The sequence below is a fragment of the Dryas octopetala genome, chromosome 6 (assembly GCF_963921425.1).
Source record: "Dryas octopetala chromosome 6, drDryOcto1.1, whole genome shotgun sequence".
NCBI classification, from domain to species: Eukaryota; Viridiplantae; Streptophyta; class Magnoliopsida; order Rosales; family Rosaceae; genus Dryas; species Dryas octopetala.
This window is the reverse complement of record NC_141371.1, coordinates 5334937-5359582: the sequence shown is the minus strand read 5'-3', so window position 1 is coordinate 5359582 and position 24646 is coordinate 5334937. Positions and strand designations below refer to the sequence as shown.

Here is a 24646-nt window from a genome sequence, read left to right as displayed (position 1 = left end):
AAAAAGGAAGATTGTTAACATAAATTTAATAGACATAAAGATTTGGTAAGATGACATTTTCGATCTATCAAGTATATTAGCGCATATAATATAATCGTGTATACATATGGATGTTGCTTTTGGTCTGAGAAAGAGTGTTTTGCAGGCATAATTGGACGACATTGCAAGTAAGGAATAGGCGTTTATAGGAAAAGAAGAGGCAATGGTGTCAGACAGGACATGAATTAGTTAATTTGGTTTGTCCTCATTAACTTAATACTTTGAGTTCTGTACGCTGCTGCCGCTGCTGCGCTGCCCTCGACTACCAGTACCATAATTATAGTAGAAGCTGCACTATGTTTCTCTCTATACACGTCACATTTTTGTGTATGGATCATTCAATCTTGGCTGTTAATTTAAGCAAACAATAAGATGGATGAAATCGTGACCGTAGATTGCAGATATGCAACTCTGCACCAACATTTCTTATACACTTGCAGCACACAGCCACTCTGTTTTTTTAATTAATTAATTATTTTTTGACTTTTTGGACTCTTGTAATTTCTCAGTCATGATAGAGTTGACTGCAGGTGGACCACCTTAACACTCAAGTGTCGCTTACTCGCTTATGTAATCTGCCTTTGCGTGAAGAACACAAAAGTTAAATCTTTAACTATTAGTGTGTTTTTTTTTTGGCCAGGTAACTATTAGTGTGTTAATATAAACAAGCTTATGTTAAAAAGAAAATGTGGTAGAAAAATGAAATGAACTACATTCCAAATCTGATTGTTGCCAAGATTCATCCCCTTAACCTACTGAAAAATGGGATCATTTTCTCCCCTGCCATTTTTTTCTTTTTTAGAGAATTGCATAGATTTTGTTTTTTTGCTAATTATACACCTTCATTTCAACTTCCAAATAAAGGGCTATTGAGAAATATAAGAAACACTAAAGATGCCAATGCAAATGTGTTAGATACATATTTAGCTATAGCTTTGGAATCTTGTTCTTTCTTTTACTTTTCTTTTATGCTTTAATTTTCTACTCTTCTTGCCTTGTGGGTCATCCTTGGTTCTTTCTTATTATACCTTTATTTATTTCTTTATTTCATCCTCTCTTACATGAGAAAATAATTTTAAGCCCAACAACACACCAAATACATAAAAACCGTTTTGAATCGCTTTCTCACATGTGTAGGTGGAACCGACCCACCTTCTCATCTAGAATTGAAAGAAGAAGAGCAAGTAATCGTGGTGGTGGGGCTGCCTAGCTATGATCCATCTTCCATATTGATATGCGACATTTTCCCTTTTCTTTCTCAGTCACTGCCCAAAACATATCTTCTTTTTCTTTAAATATCTCTCTCACTGGAGCAGTTTGGGACAGCTACAATACACGAAAAGCAAACAGGTTTGGAGGGCATAAACATTAAACACAATCCATCTTCTGGGGTCTACATGTGTTGTATGTTTCTTTCCACTTGCCACACTTTGCTTAATGACCCATTTGGGCAGGACCAAAGCTTTTGTGCCCGAGAAGAGAGGCCCATGTTCTTGATCCATTATAAAGTATCATAGGAGTTATAAAACATTCATGGAATGAAAACTTTAGAATGTGTAGCATCCAGAACTGGGATAAAAGCATTAGCAGACTGGTACAGCGGTGCACAGATGATTATGTGAAGGTGAAACATTAGATATAGCATGGGAATCATGATGGGAATAGCAACCTCATGGCTAGTAATGAACTGTCCAAGGAACTAGAGTTTGAGGATGCTCATTAAACTTTGATATATGTTAAAAGTGTTCCACATGTTAGGAAGCTGGAAATGCAGGGCACATATTTTCCAAAGGGAAGAGAGACAAAAAAACAAAAACAAAAGGCTGTGAGCAATATATTAATTTCCAGCATATGAATTAATAGGATATATGGTTACACAACAAACAAACAGAAACATAAATAGATTTCTGAAGCTGACAACAGCTACAAGGGAAAGAACTTTCTTGAGTTGAAAAGAGTTGCTTCAAGTTCTATTCAGCTAAATAAGTATAAGCAGACGACATGAACTCAAAGAAGTATCACCTCTTCCCACCAAATTAACAGGTTTCATTTGTCACTTGGAATATATCAAACTGTGAATTCCCACCACTGCATCAACAAGACAAACAATTTCTGCCTCATGCTTTTATATCAGAACCTTGCCTCCAACACAGAAGGAGCAGGTTGCCATTTATGCATCAGCTAATGAGTACAACATTAAGGAACTCAGGCCAAAGGTTAGTGAAAAATTTCTTTGGATAAAGGAAAAAAATCAATTTTCCCTTGTCAACGTCTCCTTTGAGTAGTTATGACTACTCTCAGGCTGGAAACAAGTATGTTCATTGCACAACAGCAAATCCCACTTTGGTTAAGTAATGTCCTCAGCCTGAGTCCCCAACTTTAGATTGTAGGAAAACATTTGTGTACCATTCTTAGGTTGATAGCACATTGGTCTTCATGCCCATTAATCTATCCTTTCTCTCTTCAATACGAAAAAAGATGATTCATTCTACTCTCGTCAAAATGCCCCGTTTGCCCTTGAGACCCATGAGATATTATTCTACCAGCTTCATCACCCATTGCTCTTACACTGCTATTCTCCAACCCACTTTTAAGCCAAGCAAGGTTACTTATATCTGTGGCAATTGCAGCCAATTCAAAACTTGGAAAAGAGGGAGGCTCGCAAAATTCCACAAATTCTGGCCCCAAAAAAGAGTTTTGATCTTTCCTACCATTTTGTGTGCAACAGCAACCATGGCCACACTGATCAGGCACTGATCGCTCACCAGAAGCTCCTTCAAGCAATTTACAAAAGTCAGCATCTAGTTTTGATGCTTGAACCAGAGGTCCTTGTACTGGAATCAGCCTTGGGAATGATGATGCAGGCTCCTGGCCATCTAAATGGTTGTATGCACTAAAAGCACTGATGCGTGCCACTGGTCTAAAAAGAGTAGGCTGTTCTTTGGCTTCATGACTAAACTGACCCTCCGTTGACCCCTTGTCTTCATATTGATCATCCATATGCTCTAGAGAACTGACTTCTCTTCCTTCCATGGATTTACATGAATTGACATCCCCATATGAGAAGGTTTCTTCAGATGATCCTTTTGTTTTGTCTAAGCTAACATCTTGCACCATATTACCAGATTCTAACTTTATTTTGTCAGGATCCATGCACCGACGCCTTAGTGTGGAATTCCAATGGTTTTTTATGGCATTATCTGTTCTCCCTGGTAGAAGCCTCGCAATTGCAGCCCATTTGTTTCCATGGATTGCATGGGCTGCAACTATGATCCGATCCTCCTCATCTGAAACAATTCACTATTATCAGCATTGTTGTCCAGGAAGAATGATGCGGCCATAAATTCATAACAAATGGACAGGGAAGCAGAAAGTGAAGTGACTGAGAATTTATATGCCCTCAGATTCTAGTGTATTGCATGTACCTACTAACCAAATATGAATATAATAACTGCAACGTGCCTCTTTGTTTTGTTTAATAAGAAAAATGCTAACAATAACAACATTTGAATTTTACCTTCATTGCAAACCAGGTAGAATATTTTTCCTACTATATTCTCTCTGCCTCCTCTTACATGATCTAATTGCAGTACTGGTTACATCAAATTCACAAAAGAAAACATATCGAGGACACTGTCCAACTTGCCTCCATAAAACATTACTTTATACAGTAAGTTCCCATGTGATGGTCAGATGCACAAAATTGAAGAAACCTGTTAACAGTTATGTGCTACAACTTATATTACTGCATGGATATTGCAAAGAGCCAAATTGCAATCTTGCACCCATTTTTGTCGATGCAATGTGGTTATAGTATAAGCAGTCAACAATGCAGTCAACAATGCAGTCAAATATGGTATCTGAATAGGGAATTGCAACTCATCTTCGGCAAAGACCATGAGACTTTAGAACTGGATTTCCAATATAAGTGATTGCACTCATGGTCACAGTTCTAATTTAAATCAGTCATTACCACATATTATCACAATAATTGAACATGTCCATACTGTTTAAAGCAGGAATCAGAGTTGAACATGTCCACATATTACCACATATTATCACAACTCATCTTCAACATGTACATAGGACCCCGAATAGTTGACAAAATCTGCTGGATAGCACTCTCTGGACAATTGTCCCAAAAGATTAAAATGTCTCAACATTTTCTATATCTAGGACAACTGGGTATTGTGATCAAACATAACATATTAAAAAAAATTAAACCGCAATTAAGCAATGCCACATGAAACATGTAGTGCCAAATGTGTTCTTGCCATTATTAAGTTGTAGTACAATCTTGGTATCTACTTCCTAAGAAAAAATTAACAATCTCAGCAGAAATCCCAATCTTCTTTAAAACATAAAGGTCGAATAAAGCATCAGAAACCCCCAAAAGAGAGATGCTAACCTCTCAATTTGAAATTCAAAAACGAAAAAACACACATTGATAAAGAAATGGAAAAAAGAAGATTAAAGAAGAAAAGGGTTGAGATGAAGAAGAGGGGTCGAGCTGATTACCAGTAAAGGGCTTGCGCTTAACGGCGGGGTCGAGCTGATTACACCAGCGGAGGCGGCAAGACTTGCCGGATCGTCCTGCGATTCCTCGGGCGATGAGGCTCCAATTCCTCGCCCCGAACTTACTCACCAGCCGACTCAGAATGGCGTCCTCTTCAGGCGACCAAGGCCCCTTTACTCTGTCTCTGCCCGCCTTTCTACCACTTCTGCCTCCGCCTGTGCCCGCCGTCGCCTCCGCCTCTTCGCCGCTCCCGCTCCCGCCACCGTCTCCGTCTTCAATTTCTACGCCGAGGGCGGCGGTGTCCTCGGCCACTTCCACTTCCATCTCTATCGTGTTTGTAAATTGTAATTGCTCACTCTACCTACCTACCTGATTTAACTGCAAGAGGAGGGAAGTGAATTAGTTGAGTATTGCTCTTCACACGACAATGCACCGCTCCATTAGATTTATAGGACCTCTTTTTCGGGATTTCCTATTTTCTTTCCAATCACTAAATTACCTTTGCACCCTCCGCATAATTTCAATTTTCTTCTTCTTTTTTTTTTTTTTCTGGAAAAAAATATATTTTTTATTCAAAATGCTATGCTAGTGTAGCCTTACTCTCTTTTTATATGTAATTTTAATTTAGTTTAAATAGTTTAGTATCAAAGTACACTAAATTTTTTTAGTACAAAAAAAGGGTACTTTTGTGCATAGGACGGTACTACCCTCTCCACTGTCATACGGTGAGTAATGCATGTGAGGGTGCATGAACCGTGCATTCTGGATTTGGCGGGAAATTGGCTGCTCTCACTCACGTGGTCAGCTTTCAACACGGGGAGTGGGCCTCGTTGGGCCTAGCTTGGAATCTCAGGCCCGATAGCATGTGCTAGATTCCTGGCGTATCTTTTGGGCTTTTATTGTATTTTGCTTCTTCAGTTTGGGCCTTTTTTTGAGTTCCTGCTTTGTTTTGTTCGGCCCTTCATGGGTTTCTATGAAGTTTATCAATTGACCAACAAAAAAAAAAAAAAAAAAAGGCTATCCCATAAGGCCATAACAAAGTCAAATAACATTTGACATCAATACATCATATATTTTTGTAATGATTGAATTCAATGTTTCAAAACTTTTGGATGAACACTAAATCCACACGAATGTGAGATGCAATTTGCTGCAGCCTTCTCAAGTATTCAACTTATATTTTGTTTTTACCAAGTCATGTTCTTTTTTTTTTTTGACCAATTTACCAAGTCATGGTCAAATGCACCAAGTTGAAGTAATAGCTTGTTAAAACATGTGCTACAACTTTCGGTCGGAAAATCCAAATTGATGGCAAATCTTGCACCCATTTGTGTCGAATTAATGTACTTACAATTTATTAAAAAACCATTTTGTATAGATCACTCTTCCAAGGGTCTTAACAGCTCACACAGTACTGGCAAAAATAAAAGAATGACTGTTTAAATATTTTCGTGTTTGACCTGTTTTTCTTTCAACAATATATAAGAGCATTCTTCTAATTAATATATAGAATCATCATAAATGTAAATTAAGAAGTATTAATGCTTTGAAGACATAAGAAGTTAATAATAATTGTTTATCTCCTCTTCCAAATGTCATAATTAAAAAAAATAAAGTGTTTATTATTTATTATTTAGTGTATTTTGTTTATGCTTTTACTTCTCTGTTAAGGTCCTTTTTTTTGGCCGATCTCTGTTAAGGTCTTTAAGCTAAATATCAATTAGAACAATCTAATTGACTGTTTGGTCACATATTTTGAGGGTAACACGAACAGCTTTACGCGCAAAACCTCCACGTACAGTACTAACCAGATCATATATATATGCATGGTTAATTGCCACTTTCGCGCGAATCAACTACTTTTGCAGCCATTGCAAAGAAAAAGTAACCAAAATCGGAATATATTAAATGGAATAAGGATAATATTGACCATGAAGAATCTTTGTATTTTGAAAAATAGAAGTTTAATTAGGGGACGAACTTGCCACCTATAACTTGACCCAATCAAGGGTTTTTGCGTGTGTGGATTTTTAGATCAGTGCCTCCATTTTTTTTCTCATCCTTAATTTCAACTTTTCACCAAATCATTACTATGCACGCAAGTTTGATCGCATATGAATAAATGAGTAGGCGAAAAAACGTGAATAAATTACATGGACTAATTTCAATTCGTTTCTAAGATGTAGTTTCCTTGAAGGACAAACGAACCATTGATTCCCATATAGTTTTTTAATGCCTGTATTATCGCACGGATATTATGGCTTCGCTAGTCATTAAGAGTTCATTCTAAAAAAGAAAAACAAGTCAAGAAAAGAGAAAATTTATTTTTTTAGTGGAGACATTTCTTTGTTACGTTTTGTTATAGCTCTCTCATTTTATTCAAGTGAATGAAGAGATCGATGATGCTTTGACCATGTTAATACCCATTTTGTACTATCTTAAGCCCTGAAAAATATTGGGTTTTATTGTTTGTATCAAATTTGAGCTTTAGATGTGTTATAGTCTATTAGGAGGCGAGAGATTCATAACGCCTCTTCTAAGGCTCTGATATTCCTTTGTACTCTTCAATTATTCATAGGGAAACCCTATTCACAACCAAGTGGACGTGGCCTGGATCTAATTAGGATCAGGTGAATCACTATACATCTTTGTGTTCGCTCGTATGATTGTCCTTTTATGTTTTGATTATTGTCGTTGATGACTTGATGAAATTTGTGCATCAACAGACCAAATAAAAAATGAAAAGAAGAGATGATGTGGGAGAACCTCACTTTTACCGTAGCGGGGATAAATGTTTTATTGGTAAAATTATAAGGATATAACTTATTATGGTAGAAGATATTGATTGCCTAAAACTTGAACCAAATACCGTATATTTCTTTTGCAATATCTGAATCCTATTCTTATTTTTTCTATCAACTTGTTTTTAATTTACTTCAATCTTAATTAATAAAGGGTGATGGAGTTGTGTGATTTGAGCTAGACAAATTATGAATGTGAAACGAATCTCACAGTAACAAAATTACACAACATTCCACGTACTTTATAGAATTAGTGGATAGTACGTAATTTATTACTAATAACACCGATATCTTATAAGATAAGATCTCATACTTGCATAATAGGTGATGATGTACCTAAATGACTTGGTTGGAAACAATATTGGTGCATTTTGCACATGCTAATATATCCCTCCTTGCACAAAAGGCAGGGGACATGTTGACATGACATAAAAACGATAAGATAAAGTTTCTTGATGAAGAGGAAACTTTTGACTAATATCGGCCACCTTGTAAACGTTAATGATCTAGAATGCCAAGGCAAGTGACGAGAAATTGCTTTAGCCAACGGCTGCCTAATATATTTTGCATATCGATCGACCAGGAAAACTTCACAACGTTTCCTTTTTAATAAGGATACATGGTAGTTAAAAATTACTTAAATAGTTTGAGAATTAAATAATTAGAAACCAAAACATGTATGCAATAAAATATAGGAGAGTACGTAGATTGGTTGGGTTAGCAGGAGAGCTTAATTTAAAAAAAGATAACGAATCTGAATGCGACCCGAGGATTATAATAAGGCTGAAGAGAATCTGAATGCGACCCGAGGATTATAATAAGGCTGAAGTCATTTATCGCGTCACCAAGTATATATCTCTATGTCTACCTCCACATACAATAACTACAAGTGTCTTGCAGAATTATTGTATTTGTTTTGTTTTCTGGGGTTTTAAATTTTAATTGGTCAATGTTGGAATGAAATGTCGACGTTTGTTTCAGCTATGATAATAATTAATTTGGTGGGATATATTTTGAAGCAACAGCTAGCGTGATTGATCATAAGATCATGTCAACATCTTGAAAAGTCTTCCCATCCAGAAACAAAATAATCAATACTAATTAATTGCCTGTAATTACTTGTGAGGAATATTAATATTATTGTATTTGTATGACAGCCGTGGGAAATTTATACACACCCACTAATTGAACCACCTAGCTCATCATGAGTTTCCTTGCAACGAATAAATGCAAGAACAATATTGAACTTTCTCAGTTTCTATCAGGAGTTGTGTTTCATATATAACTAATCAGATAAAACATTGATCGTGTATATATAAACTTTGATCGAGCATATATTACGAACATGAACAAAATCTAACATGTCATCCAAATGGTCACAGATCTTGCTGAACCGGATCAATTCCAGCATTTCAAATTCATTCTTCTTAAAGAATTAAATTTAGATGTAGATTTTTCATTAATGTAAAAAAAAAAAAAAAAAAGTAATACTTGTTGGAACGTACGTCTTGTTGACAATTTACATTAAGAATTCAAAACCAATCGATCTATCTTTCTAGTTTTAGTACCAGTGCAAAACGCCTATCTACGCGCTTTCGATAACTTTCATTTGTTCTTTGTCAACTTTCTACCTGCAGTACTTTCCAAGAGCAAACCTCATAAGGGGTAATTGGGCCACATTAGTCAGAACTGTATATCCATATATTCAAAATCAAGGACTTCATGTTAGCTTGAAGAACCAAGTTTCTGACTTGTTCAACATTAATTAATTGCTTTCGATCTTTAATTAATTAATTGATCTATAACTAACTAGCCTTGTTTGATGACCAACTTAACGTACCAACATTAATAAGTTGTTCGTTGGATAACGAATAAAGTTTCTGCCTAAGCAATGCACCATATTCAAAATTTCAAAGTGTCCTTATCAAAAGTAATGATATTTATTAGCTATCTCGCCACACTATTTAATTGTGGAAATTAATGAGTCCAAATGCCTATATATATAACACACATATATGTCTCTCTTCAGATATCACAGAGTCATAGAAACACACTACAATATTCATAAGGGTCCTTAATTCCATCATTTCTCATTTACTACCCTCTTCATCTCTCGTAGCCTTTGTTCCCGAGACATGGCTCGCTTTGTCTTTTGGGTAGCTTGTGCTTTATCTCTTTTGGCATCTTCACTAGCCTCTGCTGCAATAGTGGAGCATTCTTTTCATGTAAGCCTTGGCTGAGTTTTGTGGTCTTTAGTACTATATATCATGCATATATGCATACATGTATGCATGTAAAGTACATATATATATATGTATATACATACATACGGACATGCATGCTATAGCTAGCTAGCGTAATTTCCAAATTTATCTTATGCATATATAAAACTTCTGATTTCCATTGTTTCAGGTGAACAACGTAACTGTTAACCGACTGTGCAAAGACCAACTGATAACTGCAGTAAATGGGAGCTATCCAGGCCCAACAATAAACGTACATGATGGTGACACACTTGTCGTCCACGTCCTTAACCAGTCACCCTATAACATTACTATTCACTGGTAATTAATCCTTAATTATCATATATGCACTAACATATATTATTCTTCATTTGATTAACCACTTAAGCTAATCTAAACATATATAATTAATTGTTTTCTCATAAGCATTGTCAAACCCACTAGGGAATGTTGATTTTTTGTTGTTTATTGCATTCTTTAATTAATTTTGCAGGCATGGAGTGTTTCAGCTTCTGAGTGCATGGGCAGATGGACCTGTATATGTAACCCAATGTCCCATACGTCCTGGACAAAGCTACACTTACAAATTCAACATTACCGGACAAGAAGGAACCCTCTGGTGGCACGCCCACGTCTCCTGGCTCCGAGCAACCGTCTACGGTGCACTCATCATCCACCCAAAATCTGGTCGATCCTACCCGTTCCCTAAACCCCACAAGGAGATACCCATCTTATTAGGTAATAATTCAACTATTCATATACCCAAGTTACTAGCTAGCAAGGCCGGCGCTTATGTTTCTTGATTTTTAAGCCTAAATTTTAAATGGCCCGACTTGGTTATCTGATGTATTTTTTAAAAAATATTATAGTAAAAAAAATATTAGTAATTTAAAAAATTTGATTAATAAATGAAGTGTTTAATGGAATTGCAGGAGAGTGGTGGAATGGCAATGTGGTTGACATTGAGAACCAAGGGCTAGCCACCGGAATTGGTCCCAACAACTCTGATGCTTACACCATCAATGGAAAACCTGGCGACCTCTACGAATGCTCTCAAAATGGTACGTGATCCCCCAATTACGTACAATTATATGTTTTCATAACGAATCACACTTGGTCTCGGACACTCATATTATTATTTATCCAGAGACATATAAGCTCAAGGTGGTGAAAGGAAAGACCTACATGCTACGTATAATCAACGCTGCACTCAATAACCAGCTCTTCTTCAAGATAGCCAATCACAACATGACAGTTGTCGCCATCGACGCCTCCTACACCAAACCCTACATCACCGACGTCGTGGTGGTCGCCCCCGGCCAAACCACCGACGTCCTCATCCGCACCAATCAGCCCGTAGGGTCTTACTACATGGCCGCCACTCCCTACGCCAGTGCCGACATAGGCTTTTCTAACTCCACCACAAGAGGCACCATCGTCTACGAGGGCTCCACGTCATCATCCCCCGTCATGCCTCAATTGCCCAATCCACGTGACACACCCTTGGCCCACAAGTTCCTCACCAACCTCACCGGCCTCGCCGGTGGGCCCCAGTGGGTCCCGGTGCCACTCCAGGTGGACGAGCACATGTTCGTGACAATAGGAGTGAATCTGGAGCTGTGTCCCGAGAACGCCACGTGTCAGGGCCCGCTCGGGAACCGATTGTCTGCGAGCATGAACAACGAGTCGTTCCAGCTCCCCACCACGCTGTCTATGCTAGAAGCGTTCTCTTCCGGTGTGAGCGGGATCTACACCCTCGATTTCCCCGACGAGCCTGCGGTCAAGTTTGACTACACCAACTCCAACTTCAGCCTCGACCAATCGTTGATCTACGCGCCCAAATCGACCAAAGTCAAGCAGCTGAAGTTCAATTCCACGGTGGAGATTGTGTTTCAGAACACGGCGTTTTTGGCCATCGAGAACCATCCGATACACGTTCACGGGTTCAACTTCCACGTCTTAGCTCAAGGGTTTGGGAATTACGACTCCGTTAATGACACCAAAAAATTCAATCTTGTTAATCCACAAATTCGTAACACAATCGGTGTTCCAGTCGGAGGGTGGGCTGTGATCAGATTTCAAGCAAATAATCCAGGTTCGTTAATTTTATAAGCATCTCCTTAACTACTGGTTTATTTGTTATTCTTTTGTTAATTAATTTTCTGGTTGTTTTTTTTTTAACCGTACAGGTGTATGGATGGTACACTGCCACCTGGACGTGCACTTGCCGTGGGGTCTGGCCATGGCTTTTGAGGTTCAAAATGGACCCACTCCATCATCTACTCTGCCTCCACCACCATCGGATCTACCCCAATGTTAATTGGAAGTTGTTCCAAAGATGCATCAAATTAAACAGTGTCATTGTTGTTTTCTCAAATATGTCGCTATTTTTTTAATTATAATCTGGTCATTAAATTTGTTTCTTAATCGCAAATAATGTATACGTAATAATATATGGTGGTATTGTCAACTGTATTGTATAAATTGGTCAACATTCTTTGAGTGAAATAATATATATAGATCTTTTGATTTGTTTAATTAATCCTCAATTTTAAATCTTTTTACACATCAAGAATTCAAGACACATCTAATATACTATTAGAGAATGTTAGAAAAGTCGTAACTGATGATCCTTATTCACATGTGAAACTGAAATCATGAATTTGAACATGCCCTACTTTAGTCATGGCCACCGGAACAAAGCATAGTAACAAGATTCAATTTGAATTAATTAAAGACCCCCAATTAGTAGTCTATTGCAAGATACAATTATTTGGTGAAGAAATGTATATAATTATTTGCAAGATATATGAGCAGCGCGCAATATATATATATAAAATCAGTCAACAAATGAAACCCCCAACCATATAAAGAAAATGAACCCTAGGCCTTTTCCCTTTTTGCTCTATTTTTGCTACTACTTCCTCGCTCAAAAATTATTTCTTGCCACTAATGTTCTAAAGAAAATGACTTAATTAATTAATTGTTAGACAACCGGCCAGATCCAAAAATTAGGAAGAAGCATAATGGAGGTTTCGAAAACATGATGAGCTTCCTAGCTATGTACAACTAATTAAATTTCTTATATCAGGCTACCAACAACATGGTTATAGAGTGCAGGGGCAGAAGCGTAATGAAAGAAATTTCCTGGAACTGGAGTGGGAGTAAAAGCAGCACTATAGTCATCATGATCTCCTGATGATGGTTCTTCTGCAACTCCAGCAGAGCTCGCAAGTTCGTTCATGGCACGGTGAGGATTGGCAAGGTGTTCCTCGCAGAGATAAGGCAAGAACACTCCTGCATAGATTTGTATGATTAGCTAGTTTTGTGAATACGTTGCATGCATGCATGAATTGTACGTAATTAAAATGTTACGTACGTACCCTCTCCGAAAGCCAAGTTGAAGTAGAGTTCAAGAATGTTGGGGCAATTGTGGTAACAAGCAGGGGTGCAAAGCTTATTGAGGAAGAGAGGATCAAGGAGGGTATCAGAGGAAATTCCAACAGAATGCCTTTGAAGCCCGCATGCCTTCACACACTCATCCGTCTCTATGTAATTGGCCATCTTCTCGACCACCACCTCGGATGTCCGGCACTGGTGCTCCACCTGTCCGTGACTATCTTTTTTCGCCGTCGTTTCCAACAAACACCTTTTCCCCGAATATGATACCGAAAATGCGCAAAACTCATCTGGCAGATGGTCGCATACAACCTCACCTAAGACAGCTTCGATCAATAGGGACGTCAAGGGGAGAATAATTACCAAACCAAACTTGGTTGAGATAAAAGCCATGTCAATATGTACGTGGTTAATTTCAGTTTTGCTCAACTAATATTTGACAAACATAAATCAAATTAACCACAATTAAGTTAAAGGTATGAAGGAACTATATATAGGGTTAATTAAGGTTCTTAATTCATTGTGATTTAGCTCCGTTAAATTTTAAGGGGTCTCTATATTTGGGGACTCTAGTACATATATTGTTGCTACATTTCAGGTTCATAGATTTTGATTTTGGACATGAATGAATTGAATTGGCTGGCTAGCTAGTTTGTGTTTTGTGCTTTAATTTTGAGATAATATATGAGATCCCATTAATATACTGCCTCTATTTACGAGAAACAACCAGGTGTATATGTATCGATGGAGTGCGCACCACATGTCTTTTGCTCAATTTTTTTCAAGTGCCTTTTTTTTTTTTTGTACTACTTATTAGAAAAATTATTGGGTGTAACTAATACACTGTCACGTAGTGTAACTAATTGTGTAAGAGTATTATTAGACGACATATTTATGTTAGTAGGGTATATATAGTATTAATAACATTCACTCATGTTTTAACACATAGATTAGTTATACCAAGTACTGATATATTAGTTATACAAAATAATTTCTCCTTCATTTAGAGTGTTTTCATTATCTACTTTTATTTTAAATAGATCATTTAACTATTTGTCTAGTGATATTTTTTCAGTTTTGTTGAAAAATGTTCGAAATTCGGATTTCTGTGTATTAATTAACCACAGAGTACGTAATTGGCAATTTGACATTTGAGTACTGCATTTAACAACTGGGAAAGGGAGTTTTCTTTTCCTCGATCCATTTTACATCCCATAACATTAGCGATTTGCTTATCACACGATGCGCCCACCTAATTCTGACCAAAATATTATAGGCCCAATTAACAAAAGAACCTTTTATGTGCTCTCTTCAATTCCAGACCAAGTAGTCCACTTATGAGAAATTTCCAGAGTATTGGGCTTTATAGACTCAGGTCCAAATCAAGAACATCATTGTAAATTGTACTTTTAAGATAATTACGTTAGTAACCAAAAATTGCAGTATCTATGTACAAGTTCAAGGAAGGCTCAAGCCACTTGACTCGCTCCTTAGGTTAAAGAATAAGAAATTGGAGTTCTATATAGATTAAGTTGTGCAAACACTAAATTTGTTTTTTTAATTTTGTCCACATGCACTAAATTTCACTTATTTTTAGCAATGGAATCTGTATTTAAAATATTGTTATGTCATTCATCACAATATTTGATAAATAAACTTTCAAAAAACTCTTGACGTTTTGAGTATTATTTTATTTTATTTAAATTTGAGGTCGTTGTTAATCTTATTTATTTTCTAGTAAAAATGTTAATCAATTAAACACCCTAGTTAAGTAGTTAGCACCTTAACGGTCTATTCCAGAATTGAATGGTTTGGAATTTTGACCGAAAAAAAAGAATGGTATATATGGAATTTGGAAAAGAAATGCTACGATAATTTATTCATATATGTAGAATGTATTGCTTTGACAATTGTAAAAATGATGTAATCTATCTATAGATATAATATATTATTATTATATTATATATTATATTATATTATATAAAGCAAACATGGCTGCTAGGTGAAATTTTTAAAATAGCAAAAAATGCCCATGCTTAATTAAAATGTCAATCTAAACAAATATTATCAATAAAGGCTAAAATAGTAAAACAAACACTAATTAAAAAATTGAAAAACAAACAAGAAAGGAAAACATGCTCCTAAAGAGAGGAACGATGAAGTATATATATTATTTTTGAAAAAAGAAATTATGTATTAACTTTTATTAATTATCTTTATATCTTTTTATTTATCTGAATCATTCAATTTATATGTAAAAAAAGCCTATTGGCACACTCGTGTGCCAAGGGCTAGTATACAAAATTAAATGTCATACATCTCAACAAACCCCCACCCACAAAAAGAAAATGAACAGATGTTCCCTTTAATTTCACTTTTCACTCTATTTCTGCTAATATACTAATATTCAAAAGGAAATTATTTGCAGAAACCACACGGCATGATTACAGAGGAGAAGGGGCAAATGCTGCATGTATTGGTTCTGAGGCACTGGGTGCAGTGGCAGTTACTTCTGCAACGGGTCCGGGTGCATCACCAGAGCTCAAAACTGCGATCATTGAACGATGAGGGTTCGAACGCTGTTTCTCACATAGGTCTGGCAAAAATACTCCTGCAGTTTTCAAAACATTAACAAAATCAATAACCCAAAATAAAAAAAGGTGTATATTTTCATAATAATTGGTCACGTGATCCTCTGAATATAAGAAAACGTTGTTTACACGTGTCAAAATTAAAGGCAATTCTTTGATTGAATGAGAAGGAAAGCCATAACAAGGAAGGTATCATATATAACACCCTCATGGTAGGAAAAGAAAGCGAAAGCAGACCAAAATGAAGCATCAACTTGCAAGAAATCTAAACTGCGCGCATATAATACTAATTTGTTTTTAAATTGATCCACAGAGAGGAATGTTGTAGGTGTGTACGTGAAACAAAACAATAATTCTTAATTATTTTATACTGTTGAAAATTGAATAAATATATTAAAATTAATAACATTAGTGTAAAGAATGAATTAATATTTGAATTTGTTACCTTCTCCGGCAGCCAAATTGAAGTAGAGGTCAACAATGTTGGGGCAGTTCTGGTAGCAAGGTTGGGAGCAGAGCTTCTTCATGAACTGAGGCTCAAGGAGGGCATCGGATGAAATCCCAACAGACTTCCTATCAACCCCACAAGCATTGGCACACTCATCCGTCTCTATGAATTCAGACACCCCTTCAACCACCACTTCTGATGTCCTGCACTGGTACTCTATGCTTCCATCTTTCTTCGCCATTGTCTCCAACAAACACCTTTTCCCAGCAGACGACACCGAAAACGCACAAACATCGTTTGGCAAATCCTCACACACAAACTCACCTGAAAAAACAAAACACAATTAATATTATCAAATTGCAAACCATGTTTAACCATTAAAAAGAGAATCTATCTTCGTGATTTTGTATTCTCATATATACATATTTATACGCGAACATGTACCTAGAGCTGCATGGATGAATAGGGAGGAGAGGAAGAGGGCCAAAGGAAGCCTGGCTGAGAAAGCCATGTGTGTAGGGAATTGATGTGGGATTTTGGGGTTTAATCGACAAACAAATTGTTTGTGAGATGAGAGTGAATAGAGAAGGGTTTAAATATGGAGAAGAGGTATGAAGTATGAAACCATAAAAGGCATGGAGGAGCTATATATAGGGAGGAGGCCAGAGGACACCGTTGAATTTTAAGGTGGTCTCTCTATATTCGGGGACGCGTAACAGCCTTACACAGGTTGGTGTGAATTGTGAAACTAAATAAGTTACGTTTCACATCTTTGAATATTCTGTTGGAGGCTTGGAGTCCATTTCTCATTTTCGCTGATTTTACTTTTAAATTCTTCATTGTTTATTGACTTGTTTTGTTCGATTCGTGCTTTATTATTGACGCCTAGCTAGTTAAGACTTGAGAGTAAAGACGCGCTTGGAAAATGGACAGCGCGCCTGCTTGTTGAAGTTTCTCCTCAATTTCTAACGGACCGCGGTGCTCCATTTGTGTTTTGGCAACTCGAGTCAACGGGTCGAGCCGAAGGCTCTAGAATGTATGGTTGTTGTGATTTCAATGTGTAGGGTATGCACGACCCACTGTGCTTTCTTGGTTACATCCTTGGTCCATTCAATAAATTAACAATTTATTCATTAATTAGACCCTAATTAATTCATCAATTTGGTTCCCAGAAAAGATAAAAAAGTTCACGCACACTTGATAATATTTAGATTCATATAGAAAATATTTAGTGTTCCAACGATTAAATACAAGTACTCGATCAAACCACAAACGCTCCATTTATTTTTTCCATATATGCACTGCAAATGCCAAAAAGATTGATTTGTACCTAACTAGTAACATGACAAATGCAATTAAATTGACTTTTGCACTTCTCTCATAGAACCAACATTTTTTTCTAATAAAATTATAAAAATTCAAGTTTTGACCTCTAATATAGTTTGTAACCAAACTGTACGTTTCCAATATTAATTTTTGCCCTCCACAACTTGCAAAATTCAATATACCATTGAGATTAGGTCATATTAGCGTGACCTACATATATGCCATATCTTGAACCATTGATATATGAAACATGAACCACACGAACGTTGATAGCTAAACTGAAAGTTATGACCTAGCTAATAATTAGCTGTGACGTTTGTACGTTGGCTTTGTTTACATTAAACGACAACTAGGGTTCCACGTGTCAAGTAGTGTATGGTTCACTCGCCTTCAAAGGGAAGTCTAGGTGGTCTAAGTCTTCGTTCATGTCGTGGCGGAAAGCAAGAAGCCAAGAACGTTTCAATCGCAGACTATTGCTGCAAACTCATGTGACTGAAGTTTCTCGCACGCAAAACTGTCAATTGTCAAACAAATTTTTTGAGACGTACGTTATAGTTTGATCAAGAAACAGAGTTTGTACGTGTAATTAGGTTCAGACCTAGCTAATTAATGAGTTTGATTCATTTTACTTATCAGTATTAATCAAGGTATTGACTACGTACTGACACAAAAAAAAAAAAGTGTTAATCAAGGTACATCCTTGTCATTTTATTCTACATGATGAGTTAACCTTTCTACATGACTAAGCAAGCTAGATGCATTCCGTCTGTTTATGTCATTTGATTCATTTACGTTTAATTAGCTTTGTACTGCTTCCAAACTTTTTTTATTTTCCAATTTTAAAATTAAGGGGGAATTGAAGGAAAGTATCCTTGTACATGACAAATCAAAGGAGAAGTAGGTAGTGGAGCACATCAAGCAAAGGATTTGACTGAACATGTGGAATTAAATGAATTAATAGAACAAAAAGTCATACTTGACTTGAGTGAGAGGTCTTGATCCATCTGCAAAGTTGCCCAGTCTTTTCTTAATTTTCTTTGATATACAGAAAATAAGTTGCCCAGTTAATAACTACTTTGTCCTCCATTTGCTACTTTATTATTAGTAAAGTATGTGCATTTATGTTTTTCTTACATCAAGTTGTGCAAAGCTAATTAAAATATCCTTGCAACTTCGAACCTATCGTGGGGAGAAATGTTTATAGGTGATCGGTGTTACATCACATAATGCTGACATAATGTACTCATTTACTCAAATTAAATAAAGGATCACACAAAAAAATTATAACAATAGAAAAAAAATGATAGCAAAGTCCCCTTTGCTTTATGTTTTTCTTTGTCTTACTTTGGCCCATTCCTAATTTAAAGGTTATGTTTTGTGTTTATGAGATTACGAGAACCCATAATCTATTCCCTCCATTTCCGAGAAACAACCAATTGAATTCACTGACTTCTCCATTATTCTTCACCATTGCCTATAATGATATGCATGAGGCATGTCTTGGGTGGTCTTGTAGGGTGGGAAGAAGAAAACCTTTAGAATCCCCCATGTTTGAATTGGTCTATAAAATGAAACTGGGCCATGCGTTTGAAGCCCAAGTTCCTTAGAAACATGGTTTATGTAGTTAATTAACGACCTGACCCAAATGTTGAAAAAGTTAGTCTAATCCATTCCTAGAATGGGCTTGGGTGACTCAAAGCCCAAATCAAATTCAACCCAAAGACCCAAATTGCATCACCCGCCACTTGTTATTTGTAACATCTCTCTCGTCCCACTGGACTCTCCAAGGAACCATGATCACAGAAGAAAGGAAGATAAGTGGGGCCCCAAAAAAACAAGAAAAAATAACAGAAATTGTTGCCAACCTCACAATCCCACGCTCAATGCAAAACACAATCCGAGTGAAACATTAAACAAAACATCAAAAACAAGAAAAACAGAGCAAACAACAAATATCAAACAATGGTTGCAGTAACTTCATCATCATCGTCCCAACTCTTATGTTCAAGCTCTCGCTCTCTCTCTCAGCTCTCTCCTCTGCAACTCTGTGTCTTCGGGTCCAAAACATGTGTCTCAATTCCCAACAAGAGAAGCAGCAGGCATGTGGGTTCTGTTGGGGTTCGGTGCATGGCGGTAGCGGCAGAGAAAACAGAGCCTAAAAAGAAAAGCGGGTATGAAATAGAGACCCTCACAGGGTGGTTGCTGAAGCAGGAACAGGTGGGTACCATTGATGCCGAGCTCACCATCGTGCTTTCGAGCATTTCAATGGCGTGCAAGCAGATTGCTTCTCTGGTGCAGAGGGCCAGCATTTCAAACTTGACTGGTGTTCAAGGTGCTGTCAATATTCAAGGAGAGGACCAAAAAAAACTTGATGTTGTCTCCAATGAGGTTTGTGTTCTTCAATTTGCTGATAATTAGGCAGAGTTTAAAAAAACAAAAAAAACAAAAAATTCCGTTGCTGGGAATCGAACACGGGTCTTTCGGGTAAGAGAAGAATATCCCAACCGACTAGACTACAACGGATTATTGGTTTCGCTTTTGTAATGAGATAATAAATATGGAACTATGTGTTTGATTGTTTAGTATTGGTTAACAGGTTTTCTCCAATTGCTTGAGATCAAGTGGGAGAACAGGGATTATAGCATCTGAGGAAGAGGATGTGCCAGTAGCTGTGGAGGAGAGTTATTCAGGCAACTACATTGTGGTGTTTGACCCACTTGATGGATCATCCAACATTGATGCTGCTGTGTCCACTGGATCCATCTTTGGAATATATAGCCCAAATGATGAGTGCCTTGCAGACCTTGATGATGACTCAAATGTAAGCCCACTTTCCCTTCATTTCATTCCCTAAGACTTTCCACATTTGGTCACAGTTGGTGGAACCATTAACATAGTAACTGATTCATAAAATGTAACCTAGTAGATGATTCATAAAATGTTGTATTTTGTAGCTTGACAGTGCGAAACAGAAATGTATAGTGAGTGTGTGCCAGCCAGGGAGCAACCTACTTGCTGCTGGCTACTGCATGTACTCCAGCTCTATAATCTTTGTGCTTACAATTGGGACAGGGGTATTTGCATTTAGCTTGGACCCCATGTATGGGGAATTTGTTTTGACCCAAGAAAACATTCAGATACCCAAAGCAGGAAAAATTTACTCATTCAATGAAGGGAACTATCAGCTTTGGGATGACAAGTTAAAGAAGTACATTGATGACCTTAAGGACCCAGGTCCTAGTGGCAAACCCTACTCTGCAAGGTACATTGGTAGCTTGGTTGGTGACTTCCATAGGACTCTGCTCTATGGTGGTATTTATGGGTACCCCAGAGACAAGAAGAGCAAGAATGGGAAGCTGAGGCTTTTGTATGAGTGTGCACCAATGAGCTTTATAGTGGAACAAGCTGGTGGGAAAGGATCAGATGGCCATTCCAGAGTACTTGACATTCAACCAGTTGAGGTCAGTACAATTATATAATCCTTGTGAGCTTCTACCGCTCTCTTTGTAAATTGAATAAAATTATAATTTCTCTTCTTTTTCTTATGACAGGTCCATCAGCGTGTTCCGCTTTACATTGGAAGTGTGGAGGAGGTGGACAAGTTGGAGAAGTATTTAGCTTGATCAGAATGCAAGTGGATAATTTTGATTTTGAAGATAATGTTGTATGGGAATTTTTCTCAAAGAAAACACTGAATTAAAGAAAAAGTACTTGTGTTCCGTATCCGTGTCCAATTCTTTTGTTGCTTAGTGACATTGTAAGCTCCTTTCAGAACTTAAAAAAGTGGTCTGAAAGTTTTAACAAGATTTTAACCAGATCTTAGACTGAGCATGAAATTGCATTAAATTACATAACAGAAAACCTGATTTGGATGTTGGAAATTTGTATGTAGCAGTACTGCAATAGTACTGTAGTAGTGACTGACAATCCACTAAAGAGTTGATTTGAACAGAAAAAAACCAAGAAATACTTTCTTGACATTCAATATACAAGGAAACAAATTACAATAAAGGTCAAATAGTTGACTCAAATCTTACCAAATTTCATTCGGAAATTCACCAGTGTCCATCAATACACATTAGAAGACCAAATGAAGTAGATGAACTACAAGATCACTTGGCTTGAGATTTCAGTACATATCAACAAATAAGATTTCTATTAAATGATATTGATACTTCCATAATAAATAGTTAACAGCAGCCTTTGTCAAATATGGACAACCCTACTCAAGGATTACAAGAACCGGTGAAGGGAGAGAAACCGTATCGGGAACAAGTACAAACCATTAGCATAGTAAGCCCAGGACTGCAACCAGGGCATATTAGAGATGGAATATTAACCATGAACTAACATTTCATTCTAAGGAATGGTGAAGGTGAGTAGTCTTAATGCTATACCAACACCAATAGAGCTTCTAAAAGTGGTTGTGGAATTGTTAACATAGTTGAACATCCTTGCAATAAGTACAGTACCATGTCAGCCTAAGAGACATTCCAAGAAAACCAGTCATGTTCTCGCAGTACAATTCTCCTGATCCAGAGAGCTTCCACGTTTTTTCACTGCAATTCCACAAGTACACAAATTAGTGATTCTCAACTGTTAAATTGAAATGAGAGGAAGCATTACAAAAGTAAAGTAAAATTACCAGGGCTTATAATTCTAATACATTTCGTTACAGACTTCATTGCAGTCAGAGAATCATGGCCTGCAACAACCCAAATTTACTCAATAAATATAAAATGCATGAACAGGGTAAAAACTTTATAGCATAAGAGGATGTGTTTCATTACCAGGCACATTCGTGCCTTTCTCTGACAGTACTTCAGTCACAGTTGATGCAAATTCTGACATAACATGATTAACCCCCACATTACCATCCACATATTCATGAGATGACCTATGTAGAGTTTGTAGATGAGAACATAAGATAAGAGAATTGAATTGAATTGACAGTAGTGAAAATTGAGAAATATTTATGATAAAGAATATGGAAGGTAAATAATACCCTGAAACAGTGCACATGGAAGCACCCAAGGATGGTTGACAAGTATAACCAAGTTCTTCATAATCCAGATCAAAATCACCCAACATTTCAGTGAAGGAGAAATCCACCCCCATGGCATCAAAGTTAGGCAAATCAATGTCAAAAAGGTCAACTTCCTTTTCAGACTCAGATGTTGAAACCTCATCAGCAATTGGTTTGTCCAAGTTCATTGGCACATCAGAACCATCAAAATTTAGCCTCCCTTTTACATGATCCCTCGTACTCGACATCTTCAAGTTTGTCTTGGCAGGTGAGGAAGAAATGCAATGGTTTGTTTCCACAGTGTAGCGTGTTTTGGTTGGGCTTAGCGTCACCCTCTTTGATGAAAATATGGTGCAGTAATTCGGGCTGATCTCTGGAGGAGAATTGTTATTACTGCAGGTAGCAGTGGAAGAAATCTCGAAAGGAGATGCAGATTTATCACTTTGAGATGAATTTGCTCGAGGAGGTGTCCTAGGACCAGTAGAATTGGTTGGAACAGAGAATGATGGCTGGTTGAACAAGCACTTAGCCACAGTGGAACCATGGACCAAGGACCCATTGTGTGGTGATGATTGAACTGCCGAAGAGGGTTGGGCAGTTTCTTGATTATTGAGTACATTATCTGATGCTGAAAGTGTTCCTCCACCTGCCCATATAAGAGATCAAGAAGATTAAACACCTAATGACATAAATCAGATGCAGAACTAGCAGCACAACTTTGAAGAGAATACATATATACCTTTGTTTGGAATCTTGCCAGCAGGTGCTTTGCTGCGAGATCTCTTAGCAGCATGAGGGGCATCCCCTACAGATTTAGAACCCTTTCTCTTACCTGCAGGTAGGCCACTTGTAATTGGGGAGCAGAAATTTGCAGTCTGCAAATTGGTGTTTGAAGGCGTGGACACCGGTTGAACACCTGGTGTTTGGTGCATGGGAAAACCTATTCAAATGCACCAAGAGAGAACAAAATTACTGAGAAGTTATCAAATTTTCACGGTTCTTGTTGAAATTTACAGCTTATAGACTATAGAGTGATTATAGTACAAGGCTCAATGGGTTCAAATATTTTGTGGGGGTAAACAAAGTGGAACATCTACAACTTGAATTTGGTGCATCTAAAGCTCTCAGATACCACACACAACATTCGCTATGTTCTCAATTCATTGAAGAATTTACTCAAACACAAACAAAACCAGATGGAAGGCTTATGGTTTTACCTGCAGGGGAGCTACTAGATGGGTGCGAGTGAGAAGCCATAAGCATGGGTCTCGGTGCGGCGGCTGAAGTGGTGGCCATTGAGGGGTTTCCGCTGGCATTGTAAGTGTTGAGAACGCTTTGCATACCCTTCAACAGCGTTTCGACCCGGCACTTCTCTTGCTCCACTCGGACCTTCTCCTGATCCAACATTACCTTCTGCTCCTTCAGACATATGTACTCGTTCAAAATCTGACCCAAGCTCAGCAAGCTCTTCGTCGACACCTACAAAAATTAGCAAAACCCAAAACCCCAAATCAGAAAAATATGAAAAATTCAGACTGATTTTGAACAAAGTGTTGGGTAAAACCAAGTGGGTACTGGGTACCTCTCGAAGTGGGGATTTGGCGATGAGCGACGAGGCTTCGTTTCTGAAAACGGAGCGTGTTTCGGAGTAGTTGTTGTCGCACAGATACCGGTCCACGATGAACGCGACTTGGACCGGGGTCACCTTCCCCGTCCCCAAATTCTCTGATTTCTTGGCCTTAGATTGCTTCCCCATTGTTTGAAAGCTTGAGAAAATGGAAGAGAACTGTTGAAAAATGGGGTCTCGGACCAAATTATAGAACAGACGAAGATGAAGAGGGCTCAGATCTGAGAAAATAAGAACATGCGTGAGAGCCTAAAAGGGAGGGAAAGAGGGAAAAAAGAGAGAGGGAGATGAAGAATAGAAAACGCGGGAGTTTTTTGAAATTTTTAAGAGGAAGCTTAAAAGGCCCTAAATCAAGTGTCACACTTGCACGTGTCTTGTTTATGCGATGTCCTATAAATTTGTTTCACTAGGAATTCAATCTTTTTTTCTTATTTCACACACAATTTAGACGTTTTTTATTGAATTATTGATAATAACTAATAAGTAAATAGTAATTTCTTTCTGGCAATATTATTTAGACTAGTGCACAGTACATCTGCTTTTATTTTCTATACATTTGATAGAAGACACTAATTTTATACCAAGAGTCAAAATAAAAATTAGTAAATCTGGCTTGAAAAGTACAAATTT

The 24646-nt window shown here is 37.3% G+C and overlaps 6 protein-coding genes across 6 annotated transcripts; 2 read left to right on the top strand and 4 right to left on the bottom strand.

Annotated features, from left to right (window-relative positions):
- Positions 1 to 1907: 1907 nt before the first annotated feature.
- Positions 1908 to 4950, bottom strand: MYB1 (myb domain protein 1). The gene is given in 3 exon segments (XM_086247491.1): positions 1908 to 2513; positions 2515 to 3326; positions 4558 to 4950. Coding segments are annotated over 3 exon segments (1197 nt in total). The 5' UTR covers positions 4880 to 4950; the 3' UTR covers positions 1908 to 2450.
- A 4467-nt stretch (positions 4951 to 9417) lies between these two features.
- On the top strand, positions 9418 to 12038 carry LAC7 (laccase 7). The gene is made up of 6 exons (XM_086246708.1): positions 9418 to 9581; positions 9769 to 9920; positions 10093 to 10337; positions 10532 to 10660; positions 10747 to 11694; positions 11789 to 12038. The coding sequence occupies exons 1-6, from the start codon at positions 9492 to 9494 to the stop codon at positions 11917 to 11919; spliced, it is 1695 nt and encodes a 564-aa protein (XP_086102834.1). The 5' UTR covers positions 9418 to 9491; the 3' UTR covers positions 11920 to 12038.
- A 643-nt stretch (positions 12039 to 12681) lies between these two features.
- LOC147281523 (uncharacterized) lies at positions 12682 to 13391 on the bottom strand. The gene is made up of 2 exons (XM_086246566.1): positions 12983 to 13391; positions 12682 to 12896 (listed from the first exon to the last, which is right to left on the bottom strand). Exons 1-2 carry the CDS (start codon positions 13389 to 13391, stop codon positions 12682 to 12684), a joined length of 624 nt encoding a protein of 207 aa, XP_086102692.1.
- Positions 13392 to 15201: 1810 nt separating this feature from the next.
- LOC147281522 (PAR1 protein) lies at positions 15202 to 16667 on the bottom strand. The gene is made up of 3 exons (XM_086246418.1): positions 16482 to 16667; positions 16035 to 16361; positions 15202 to 15609 (listed from the first exon to the last, which is right to left on the bottom strand). The coding sequence occupies exons 1-3, from the start codon at positions 16546 to 16548 to the stop codon at positions 15443 to 15445; spliced, it is 561 nt and encodes a 186-aa protein (XP_086102544.1). The 5' UTR covers positions 16549 to 16667; the 3' UTR covers positions 15202 to 15442.
- A 2581-nt stretch (positions 16668 to 19248) lies between these two features.
- HCEF1 (high cyclic electron flow 1) lies at positions 19249 to 21086 on the top strand. Its single transcript, XM_086246417.1, has 4 exons — positions 19249 to 19751; positions 19960 to 20184; positions 20318 to 20824; positions 20915 to 21086. The coding sequence occupies exons 1-4, from the start codon at positions 19326 to 19328 to the stop codon at positions 20984 to 20986; spliced, it is 1230 nt and encodes a 409-aa protein (XP_086102543.1). The 5' UTR covers positions 19249 to 19325; the 3' UTR covers positions 20987 to 21086.
- Positions 21087 to 21593: 507 nt separating this feature from the next.
- LOC147281520 (uncharacterized) lies at positions 21594 to 24145 on the bottom strand. Its single transcript, XM_086249076.1, has 7 exons — positions 23972 to 24145; positions 23607 to 23868; positions 23129 to 23329; positions 22369 to 23035; positions 22154 to 22260; positions 22009 to 22068; positions 21594 to 21922 (listed from the first exon to the last, which is right to left on the bottom strand). The coding sequence occupies exons 1-7, from the start codon at positions 24143 to 24145 to the stop codon at positions 21870 to 21872; spliced, it is 1524 nt and encodes a 507-aa protein (XP_086105202.1). The 3' UTR covers positions 21594 to 21869.
- Positions 24146 to 24646: the final 501 nt, after the last annotated feature.